Genomic DNA, 12,500 nt, shown 5'->3' on the forward strand with positions numbered 1-12,500 from the left:
AGCTCATTGGTCACCTTAGCAACACCCACCCATAGTATGCGCTCCAACAGGTATATCTCACTGGTCATCCCCAAAGCCAACACCTCCTTTGGCCGCCATTCCTTCCAGTTCTCTGCTGCCAATGACTGGAACAAACTGCAAAAATCTCTGAAGCTGGAGACTATTATCTCCCTCACTAACTTTAAGCATCAGTTGTCAGAGCACCTTACCGATCACTGCACCTGTACACAGCCCATCTGAAATTAGCCCACCCAACTACCTCATCCCCATATTGTTATTTATTTTGCTCATTTGCACCCCAGTATCTCTATTTGCACATCATCTCTTGCACATCTATCATTCCAGTGTTAATACTAATTGTAATTATTTTGCACTATGGCCTATTTATTGCCTTAACTCCATAACTTGCTACATTTGCACACACTGTATATATATTTTCTGTTGTATTTTTGACTTTATGTTTTGTATTACCCCATATTTAACTCTGTGTTGTTGTTTTTATCGCACTGCTTTGCTTTATCTTGGCCAGGTCGCAGTTGTAAATTAGAACTTGTTCTCAACTGGCTTACCTGGTTAAATATAAATAAATAAATAAATGCCCCATCCTCATCAACGGGGCTGCCGTGGAGACGGTCAATAACTTCAAATTCCTTGGTGTACACATCTCAGAGAAGCTGAAATGGTCTAACCACACGGACGCCATAGTGAAGAAGGCACAACAGCAACTCTTCAACCTCAGGATGCTGAAGAAATTTGGCCTGTTCCTGAGGGTCCTAATGGTGTTCCACAGGAGCACCATCGAGAGCATACTGACGGGCTGCATCACAGCCTGGTACTGCAACTCCACCACCGCGGACCGCAAGGCTCTTCAGAGGGTGATACGTGCAGCCGAACGCACCATTGGGTGCACACTGCCTGCCCTACAGGACACCTACAACACCAGGTGTTGCAGGAAGGCCAAGAAGATCATCAGGGACCCCAGCCACCCAAGCCATACCCTGTTCTCCCCGCTTCAATCACTCCGATGCGAGCAGTACAGGAGCATCATGGCAAAAACTGAGAGACTGCCCAATAGTTTCTACCTTCAGACCATCAGGCTGCTGAACAGCACCCACTAGTCAGCTACCTGCTCCCCCCTCCCTCTGCTACTCCCCCTATGACCCCCCCACATACCCTCAACTCTCACTTGCCTTACCTGCTGCTCCCCCTATGGTCATCCCCCTCCACCCCCTCAACAGTCTTTACTCTGCCTCCACCCCACTGGACATGTATTTATTCATCACGGCCACAGTTGTTATGATGTATATAGTGCTAGTTCTATTTCTATTGTTTTATTACCGTTTTCATTGTTTTATTTCACTAGTCCTGCATGTTGGAGCTCCAAGCCTAAGATTGTCACTGTACCCTGCAATCACACCTGCAACCCTGTACACATGACTATGAAACAATCTGAATCTGAATCTAATTGTCCCGTCCACCACTACACCACACTACACTCATCTGTTAATTTAACTAACAGCCTTTTTATTAAGACAAGTCTTCCTCTGCAGTCAACCACTGCAGGGTTTGGAAGAGAGGAGAGGAGGGGAGGGGAGGGGGGAAAGGGAGGACATGAGATGAAGATATACTCTCTATGTAACCCTACACACCTGTATCCTCTTATGTCATTAACATAGATAGCACTCTGACTGAACTCCTTCATCCCTCTATCTATCACTCCCTCCTCCATCCATCCCTCCTTCTGTATGTCTGTCCTCCCAGCTGGTTCTCTTTTTACGACGCAGGTCCCCAATCACTCATTCCCGAAAGAGTAAAATAGGGAGAAGTAAAGAAAATAAAGAAAGTAGCAGAAAAAGAGTGAGAGAGGGGGTAAAAAATAGATAGCTGTAAAAATAGTGAGAGAAGGGGTAAAAAATAGATAGCTGTAAAAATAGTGAGAGAGGGGGTCAATTACGCCTCAGAGAGAGAGAGAGAGAGAGAGAGAGAGAGAGAGAGAGAGAGAGAGAGAGAGAGAGAGAGAGAGAGAGAGAGAGACATAGAGAGAGAGAGAGACAGAGAGAGAGAGAAGGGGGAGAGAGAGGGAGAGAGACAGAGAGAGAGAGAAGGGGGAGAGAGAGGGAGAGAGAGAGAGAGAGAGAGAGAGAGAGAGAGAGACAGAGAGAGAGAGAGAGAAGGGGGAGAGAGAGGGAGAGAGAGAGAGAGAGAGACAGAGCTAGAACTATAGAGTGAGAAGGGAAGCTAGTTAACATCTGGGATTAGCGTTCCAACTGAGGGCAGGAGGCTTTCACATTAACCCCTCTTGTTAAGGCCATTAAAGACAGACCCTAACAAGACCCTGTGAGCACTTAGAGGAAGCGCAGAGATAGAAACCCCCACACACACACCGTAGTCTTCCTGTGGGAGTGAAAACTTTTTAAAAGTACATGAAGCTCTCTCTCCTGGCTGTAACCTAACCACGTCAGTATGGGTACCGACCCCATGTTGTGACAGAGAGACGGAGCCCAGTGATGATTTAAGATGCAGCGAGTGCATCAGGAAACCTCTTTGTCTTAGCTCTGTTTAATGACGCTAGCCTAGACCCTGTCTGCCAGAAGACTGCTGGAGGGGAGACATTTTGCAGTTACTGTGCTGGGAACAATAAGGTTTTTATCTTTGTTCTTTGGACAATAAAGTTTATTTTCTATCATGTATGCTCTTATGAGGCTGGTGTGAGGATATTGGCTATATGCTAAAAATAAGGTCCACAAATATACACTTCTTCAGCTGAAATGAATGCTGGCCTGCTCATTATCAGGCTTTGGTCTTGTGAACTAAACGGAATAAGGAATTAATTAGAAAAACGCAGAAACACACGCACGCACAGTGCTGGTACACAGTGAATGGTGTAAACAGGTGTTCAACATTCTTAGTCATCTTATTCTCCAGAAAGTGTTTGAAAAGCAGAAGTACTCATGAAAGAAGCCAGTTAGTAATGGAAATAAAGAGCATATTGAATGGAAGTGGAAGCAGAGAGATCTGCTAATACAATAATTTAGCTGCTGACTGGCAGAGTCTGCTCTGGTCAATCATTTAGCTGCTGGCTGGCAGAGTCTGGTCTAGTTGATGGACTAATCAAGGGCTTAAGGCTATCCCCTCTTTCTTGACTTTTATTCATGCACTTGTAGTGCACAGTGGTGATGACAGTCCTAAAGCTACATACATTGAACACGAGTGGACTAGACTGTATTGGAAGTGGCGAGACTAGGACTGGGAATAGGACTGGGAATGGGACTAGGACTGGGACTAGGACTGGGAATGGGACTAGGACTGGGAATGGGACTAGGACTGGGAATAGGACTGGGAATAGGACTGGGAATAGGAATGGGACTAGGACTGGGAATAGGACTGAGAATGGGACTAGGACTGGGAATAGGACTGGGAATGGGACTAGGACTGGGAATAGGACTGGGAATGGGACTAGGACTGGGAATGGGACTAGGACTGGGAATAGGACTGGGAATGGGACTGGGAATGGGACTAGGACTAGGAATAGGACTGGGAATGGGACTAGGACTGGGAACGGGACTAGGACTGGGACTGGGACTGGGAATGGGACTGGGAATAGGACTGGGAATGGGACAAGGACTGGGACTGGGAATGGGAATGGGAACGGAATGGGACTGGGAATGGGAATGGGACTTGGACTGGGACTGAAAATGGGACTGGGAATATGACTGGGACTGGGAATGGGACTGGGAAAAGGACTGAGACCCTGATAATAGAGCCAGAGGTTAGGAGCCGTTTTACGGGCTCCTAACCAATTGTGCTATTATGTGTGTTTTTTTCCCATTATTTGTAACTTATTTTGTACATAATGTTTCTGCCACTGTCTCTTATGAACAAAAAGAGCTCCTGGATATCAGGACAGCGATTACTCACCTTATACTGGACGGTGATTTTTTCTTCAACTAGTCGGACGTGAAGGATTTACTTCAGACACCCAAAAAGGCCCAAATCACCGTCATTCGGAGGATAAAGAGACAGAGATATTGGGGACGTAGGTCGGGGTGCCTTGTATGGATCTGACGGCGAGTACAATCATTGGATAACAAAATTACCGAGCTACGATCACGAATATCCTACCAACGGGACATTAAAAACTTTAATATCTTATGTTTCACCGAGTCATGGCTGAACGACGACATGGATAACATACAGCTGGCGCTGCATCGGCAAGACAGAACAACGGCCCCCATAAGACAAGGGGTGGTCTGTGTATATTTGTAAACAATAGCTGGTGCACAAAATCGAATATCAAGGAAGTCTCAAGGTTTTCCTCGCCTGAGTTAGAATATCTCATGATAAGCTGTAGACCACACTATTTACCAAGAGAGTTTTCATCTATATTTTTCGTAGCTGTCTATTTACCACCACAAACCGATGCTGCCACTAAGACCGTACTCAATGAGCTGTAAAAGGCCAAACGCAAACATGAAAACGCTTATCCAGAGATGGCGCTCCTAGTGGCCAGGGACTTTAATGCAGGGAAACTTAAATCCGTTCTACCTAATTTCAACCAACATGTTAAATGTGCAACCAGAGGGAAAAAAACTCTAGACCACCTTTACTCCACACACAGAGACACGTACAAAGCTCTCCCACGCCCTCCATTTGCCAAATCTGACCATAATTATATCCTCCTGATTCCTGCTTACAAGCAAAAACTAAAGCAGGAGGCACCAGTGACTCGGTCAATATAGAAGTGGTCAGATGACGCAGATGCTAAGCTACAGGACTGTTTTGCTAGCACAGACTGGAATATGTTCCAGGATTCTTCCAATGGCATTGAGGAGTACACCACATCAGTCACTGGCTTCATCAATAAGTGCATCGATGACGTAGTCCCCACAAAGACCGTACGTACATACCACAACCAGAAGCCATGGATTACAGGCAACATCCGCACTGAGCTAAAGGGTAGAGCTTCCACTTTTAAGGAGCGGGACTCTAACCCGGACGCTTATAAGAAATGCTGCTATGCCCTCCGACGAACCATCAAACAGACAAAGCGTCAATACCGGACTAAGATTGAATCATACTACACCGGGTCTGACGCTCGTCGGATGTGGCAGGGCTTGCAAACCATTACAGACTACAAAGGGAAGCACAGCCGTGAGCTACCCAGTGACACGAGCCTTCCAGACGAGCTAAATCACTTCTATGCTCGCCTACGTGAGAATGCTATTCATTGACTACAGCTCAGCGTTCAACACCATAGTGCCCTCAAAGCATATCACTAAGCTAAGGACCCTGGGACTAAACACCTCCTTCTGCAACTGGATCCTGGACTTCCTGACGGGTCACCCCAGGTGGTAAGGGTAGGTAACAACACATCTGCCACGCTGATCCTCAACACGGGCCCCCTAAGGGGTGCGTGCTCAGTCCCCTCCTGTACTCCCTGTTCACCCATGACTGCATGGCCAGGCACGACTCCAACACCATCATTAAGTAGTTTGCCGACAACACAACAGTAGTAGGCCTGATCACCGACAACGATGAGACAGCCTATAGGGAGAAGGTCAAAGACCTGGCCGTGTGGTGCCAGGACAACAACATCTCCCTCAAAATGATCAAGACAAAGGAGATGATTGTGGACTACAGGAAAATAAGGACTGAGCACGCCCCCATTCTCATTGCTGGGGCTGTAGTGGAGCAGGTTGAGAGATTCAAGTTTCTTGGTGTTCACATCACCAAACTATCATGGTCCAAACACACCAAGACAGTCGTGAAGAGGGCACGACAAAGCCTATTACCCCTCTGGAGACTGAAAAGATTTGGCATGGGTCCTCAGATTCTACAGCTGCACCATCGAGAGCATCCTGACTGGTTGCATCACTGCCTGGTATGGCAACTGCTCTGCCTTCGACCACAAGGCACTACAGAGGGTAGTGTGTACGGCCCAGTACATCACTGGTGCCAAACTTCCTCCATCCAGGACCTCTATACCAGGCGGTGTCAGAGGAAGGCCCTAAAAATTGTCAAAGCATCCAGCCACCCTAGTCATAGACTGTTCTCTCTGCTACCGCACGGCAAGCGGTACAGGAGCGCCAAGTCTAGGTCCAAAAGACTTCTTAACAGCTTCGACCCCCAAGCCATAAGACTCCTGAACAGCTAATCAAATGGCCACCCGGACTCTATCTTCATGTACACATTACCTCAATTACCTCGACTAATTGACTCTGTACCGGTACCCCATGTACAGTATATAGCCTCGCTACTGTTATTTTTACTGTTATTTTAGTGCTTTTATTTTTTACTTATCTATTGTTTACTTAACACTTATTTTTCTTAAAACTGCATTATTGGTTAAGGGCTTGTAAGTAAGCATTTCACTGTAAGGTTGTATTCCTGTTGTATTCGGTGCATGTGACAAATAACATTTGATTTGATTTGATTTGAATAGGGACAGGAGAAGTGCAGAGGGAAATTGATTGTCCCAGTGGTTCCTTATTCCCATATGCAGCAGCAGCAGGTCATCTGAAGCGGAGTGATTGGAGCCGGAACGATCGGCCAGCGACAGGGACACTCATTATCCTCTGAAAATGGAACGGAACACCCATTAAAGTTTAGCCTTACCTTGGGATGGTCATGCCACGGGAGTGTGTATGTGTGTGTGCAAGTGTGTGTTTGTGTGTGTCCGATAGAGAGAGAATAAAACCACTAGGATCCACCACCAAACACTGAACTATCACTTCGTACGCAGACGACCAGAGATAATGACTCCTTCCTCTAGCAACAGTTTGGATTCCTCTCCCTACTACCCAACATACTCAAATACCCCCTTATTCCATCATCCTCACACACACACACACACAAAAACACACACACACACACCGCAGACTCTGCAGATGACTTGGCAACAATGCAGAAAACACACTCCGACCTGCCAAGGCCTCCTGGAATTCTACTCATCCAGTCTTCACAAGCACACACACACACACACACACACACACACATACACACACAAACACACACACACACACACACACACACACACACACACACACACACACACACACACACACACACACACACTTCCATGGCAGGAAGCCGGTAAAGGGTGAGGCAGAGAATCCATGTGGGTACTCTCACAACAGGAGTAAGATGGAGAAAGTGTGTGTACCGAAGAGAGAGAGTGTAAGGTGTGTGTACTCACAGACGTGACAGTGCAGGGTTCTTCTGAAACAGCAGTTCTGGAAGGTGCTGCAGTTGGTTCCTGTTCAGGCGCCTGCCACAGAGAACACATGATTAGTACAGCAGATACATTGAATCTCCAAAAGTATTGGGACAGTGACATATGTATTGTTGTTTTGGCTCTGTAATCCAGCACTTTGGATTTGAAATGATACAATGACTATGAGGTTAAAGTGCAGACTGTCAGTTTCAGTTTGATTGTATTTTCATCCATATCGGGTGAACCGTTAAGAAATTACAGCACTTTTTGTGCACAGTAAGCTCTGCACTGTGGGGCACAACTAGATTATGAATGGTACATTATTTCTGCAAAATGCACTCCAACACCGCACATAGCAATACATTATTGTTTATCAGTAGATTGTATTTCAGTTCACAACTATAAGAAGAAAACAACAGATTTATTTTGACACTTCATTTCAACAGTCCGCTATAGACGTATCAGGTATGTGAACACATCCAGCTTTCATCTGTAGTGGACTAAGAAAACAACGGTTACTAAAAAACATTTGCAGAGGCAGAAGAGCATATTGGAGCCTCCAGGCAGCTTGGCTGGGCACTGCCTTCTCCTCCCCAGGGTAACAAAGAATGAGGCTGGCAGGCTTTATGCAAATACAACCATTATCAAAATCAGGAACAGACTGTTGCTAATTGCCGTTTGAAACCACAGCTTTATACCGTCTCAATGCTCCGTTGGAAACACATGGGAGTAAATGGAGGTGAATGGGACGAATGGGAGAGGAGAGACAGGTCGGGTCGTGCCTGTAGCAAAGCATAGACTGATGTATTGGCCTACAGCCACATACAGATACACAGACTGGGTTGCAGATGGAGAATTATAATGGACTTGACTGGGTTTCTAGCGGCTCCGTTCATGCTAAACTAGAACTTTATTCTAGTTTCAAAGGTTGGTAAATGCTGGCCATGGATATAGTTGTTAGACCAATTCACTCCCAGATTAATGACCGGATATATACTACATGGTCAAAAATATGTGGACCCTTCAAATCTGTGGATTCAGCTATTTCAGCCACAACCGCTGCTGACAGGTGTATAAAATCGAGCCCACAGCCATGCAATCTCCATAGACAAACATTGGCATTAGAATGGCCCGTGCTGAAGAGCTCTGTGACTTTCAACGTGGCACCGTCATAGGATGCCACCTTTTCCAACAAGTCAGTTCATCACATTTCTGCCCTGCTAGAGCTGCCCCGGTCAACTGTAAGTGCTGTTATTGGGAAGTGGAAACGTCTATGAGCAACAACGGCTCAGCTGCGAAGGGGTAAGCCACACAAGCTCACAGAACGGGACCGCCGTGTGCTAAAGCGCTTAGTGCATAAAAATCGTCTGTCCTTGGTTGCAACACTCACTACCGAGTTCCAAACTGTCTCAGGAACCAACGTCAGCACAATAACTGTTTGTCGGGAGCTTCATGAAATGGGTTTCCATGGCAAGGCAGCCGCACACAAGCCTAAGATCACCATGCGCAATGCCAAGAGTCATCTGGAGTGGTGTAAAGCTCGCCGCCATTGGACTCTGGAGCAGTGGAAATGCGTTCTCTGGAGTGATGAATCACACTTCACCATCTGGCAGTCCGACGGACTAATCTGGGTTTGGCGGATGCCAGGAGAACGCTACCTGCCCCAATGCATAGTGCCAAATGTAAAGTTTGGTGGAGGAGGAATAATGGTCTGGGGCTGTTTTTCATGGTTCGGGCTAGGCCCCTACATTCCAGCATACAATGACATTCTAGACGATTCTGTGCTTCCAACTTTGTGGCAACAGTTTGGGGAAGGCCCTTTCCTGTTTCAGCATGACAATGCCCCTGTGAACAAAGCGAGGTCCATACAGAAATGGTTTGTCGAGATCGGTGTGGAAGAACTTGACTGGCCTGCACAGAGCCCTGACCTCAACCCCATTAAACACCTTTGGCATTAATTGGAACGGCGACTGCGAGCCAGACCTATTCGCTCAACATCAGTGCCCGACCTGCAGCAATGTTCCAACATCTAGTGGAAAGCCTTCCCAGAAGAGTGGAGGCTGTTATAGCAGCAAACGGGGGACCATCTCCATATTAATGCCCATGATTTTGGAATGAGATGAGCAGGTGTCCACATACTTTTGGTCATGTAGTGTATCTGTGACCAACAGATGCACATCTGTATTCCCAGTCACGTGAAATCCATAGATTAGGGCCTAATTTATGGATTTCAATTGACTGATTTCCTTATATGAACTGTAACTCAGTAAAACCTTTTCAATTGCTACATGTTGGGTTTATATTTTTGGTTAGTGTAAATCAAAAGTAGACATTGAAATGACGTCTGTGCCCAGTGGGCAGAATGGGAGAGAAAATAATGGGGAAGGCCAAGAAGTACACTGTTGGAGTGAAGGAGCTCTTCAACTCTCAATGGTAAGAACAATCTCCATTCATTTGTTATACCTTGGCTTGGACATATACTCTGAGTGTACAAAACATTAGGAACAACTTCCTAATATTGAGTTGCACGACCCTTTTGCCCTCAGAATAGCTTCAATTCGTTGGGGCATGTACTCTACAAGGTGTCAAAAGCGTTCCACAGGGATGCTGGCCCATGTTGACTCCAATGCTTCCCACAGTTGTGTCAAGTTGTCTGGATGTCCTTTGGGTGGTGGACCATTCTTGATACACAGGGGACACTGTTGAGTGTGAAAAACCCAGCAGCGTTGCAGTTCTTGACACACTCAAACTGGTGCGCCTGGCACCTTCTACCATACCCTGTTCAAAGGCACTTAAATATTTGGTCTTGCCAATTCACCCTCTGAATGGCACACATACACAATCCATGTCTCAATTGTCTCAAGGCTTTAATCTGTCTCCTCCCATTCATCAACACTGATTGAGTGGATTTAACAAGTGACATCAATAAGGGATCATAGCTTTCACCTATATTCACCTGGTCAGTCTATGTCATGGAAAGTGCAGGCGTTCCTAATGTTTTGTGCACTCAGTGTAGTTTGCAACTGTTATGGCTGTTATAGCAGCAAAGGGGGGACCAACTCTATATTAATGGCCATGATTTTGGAATGAGATGTTCGACGAGCAGGTGTCCACATACTTTTGGCAATGTAGTGTTTATTCTCAGGTTGGTCGTGTGGTTGTGTGGGTTATAATTGGTCTCTGTGTATATGTGAGCAACAGCTGGCTGCCTGGGTCTCTCCTAGATCTCTGTACCCTCAAGCCTCACCACACGTTTAGTGACCAACTGAATAGTGTCTCTGATGTAGTCTTTAAACACCATGAGTGGGGCTCTTCAATATCCTTCTGGCTGCCATTTTTGTACATTAACCATCATGTGTATATGTACTGCTCCATAATGTCCTGTGGCTAACACCCCCATACTGAATGGGGTATGGGGGTTTTACGTGTTACCCGTGGTGTGGTGGGTATGTTTGTCTGTGTGTTGTGTTACCCTGCTGCTCACCCTAACCCTGCTGTTTACAAGCTGTTTACACAGACTGACTGGTAAAGCCTCATGCTCCAGTGATGGGCCAGGGCTGTGGCTGAGCCTCCTGGGGAAGGATGGGTCAGGTAAATCCAGGGTAAAACCTCATCAAAACTTGCCTGCTCCCATGCCGCCACCCCTGATGGACCGGGATGATAACACTCGTCCAAACCCTAAACCTATTTGAGAGCCAATATGAACACACAGACACATGCTGTAGCCTACTTACAGTCTCTCCAGCTCCTTCATGTCATCAAACGCTCCACGCTCTATCGCTCCAATCTGATTCTCCATCAGCTGCCTACAGAGAGTGATAAGGAGAGAAAGATAGTTAACTGTTAGTTAAACAGGGTTACATCGCATAGTGTTAGATTTCTCTGAAAGTAGGTGGTAGTGTATGAAAACAAACACGTACTGTTTGAAGCTAGCGCATGTGAAAAGCCTGGGAAATAGTTGCTCCTCACGAGCTTCCCGCCTTCTGGGTTTTGACTAGATGGGATACAGTTATTCAGAATTGGCAAGTTCCAGCACCCCTGTGGCCCAAGAGAATGGTGTGGTCCACATCCCCCCCCAGCACTACACAGCTGATTCAAATAATCAAATTAGTGTATCACTGGGGGGAACGTGCACCCAGGGGGGGAGGGGGCCCCAGGACCGAGTTTGGGAAACCCTGGTCTTGGGCTTGCTGTGGAATCTTGGCACTGGGGGGCATCCCAGGGATCGTAGCCAGGAAAGAATGATAGGTTAGTTAGGCAGGCCACTGTGCCTTGAGGCCTGGTGTGGTCTGATGTTGAGCGGGAGGGGGGAGGCAGGGAGAGGTAGGGGCAGGGGTGAGAGAGGCATGGGTGAGGCAGGGAGGATCAGGGGGAGTAAGGAGTGAGGAGGGGGGAGACTAAGGTGAGATCCAGGGCTGGGTGGTTCAAAGAACAGAGGAGGAGAATGAGACCGACTGTGGAGCTGTCCTCTGGGCCATGGAGATGTCAGAGCACTGTGTGTGTGTCCAAAGAGCTGTCTGGTTAGGTGTTAGCGCTGCAGGCTTCAAACATACACCCTTATGGAGCGATTTCACATACACGCTGCCAAAGCTAACGCACTGGATGGTTTTGGAAGTGTTGCAATAAAAATGTAGGGAGAGACAAGCGTCCAGGTCTTAGTACCAACAATAGTGTTCCTTCATTCAGAGTACCGTTCTGTGTGTGTGTGTGTTCTGTGAGGCCTCGCGACTCCACTCAGCAGTCTGTGTTTCCTCCCAATCGAATATAAATGCAAATGCCCTGTTCCCACTCCATAAATATAGAGACAAGTGCTGCTCACCTCCACTCACTCTCTCCCTCATGAATTTAGATAGAGGGTGAATAAGAGGAGAAAGTACTTCTGAATCTAGATAACTTTCAACTATGGTCAGGTCAGCTCTGTCTGTCTGTCTGTCTGTCTGTCTGTCTGTCTGTCTGTCTCTCTGTCTCTCTGTCTCTCTGTCTCTCTGTCTCTCTGTCTCTCTGTCTCTCTGTCTCTCTCTCTCTCTCTCTCTCTCTCTCTCTCTCTCTCTCTCTCTCTCTCTCTCTCTCTCTCTCTCTCTCTCTCTCTCTCTCTCTCTCTCTCTCTCTCTCTCTCTCTCTCTCTCTCTCTCTCTCTCTCTCTCTCTCCATATTTTTCCTCCTTTCTCTCTCTCTGTCCTTATACCTTTCCCCCTCCCTCTCTCTGCACCCCTCCCAACTCCCCTCCACCTCTCCCTCAAATAGCCCCTGTGGTAGACACTGGTTGAATATATGTTTCAAATATTTG

The 12,500-nt window shown here is 46.8% G+C and overlaps 1 protein-coding gene across 2 annotated transcripts in view; it reads right to left on the reverse strand.

Moving 5' to 3' along the window:
- LOC121547092 (slit homolog 1 protein-like) overlaps positions 1-12,500 on the reverse strand; it is a 238,691-nt gene that overhangs the window by 189,144 nt on the left and 37,047 nt on the right. For both annotated transcript variants that reach the window (XM_045209881.1, XM_045209880.1), the window contains exons 3-4: positions 10,948-11,019; positions 7,196-7,267 (exon numbers count right to left, since the gene is read on the reverse strand). In XM_045209881.1, coding sequence (XP_045065816.1) covers positions 7,196-7,267; positions 10,948-11,019 — 144 coding nt within the window. The remainder of the gene's footprint in view (positions 1-7,195; positions 7,268-10,947; positions 11,020-12,500) is intronic.

Source organism: Coregonus clupeaformis, chromosome 31 (genome assembly GCF_020615455.1).
Source record: "Coregonus clupeaformis isolate EN_2021a chromosome 31, ASM2061545v1, whole genome shotgun sequence".
Lineage (NCBI taxonomy): Eukaryota > Metazoa > Chordata > Actinopteri > Salmoniformes > Salmonidae > Coregonus > Coregonus clupeaformis.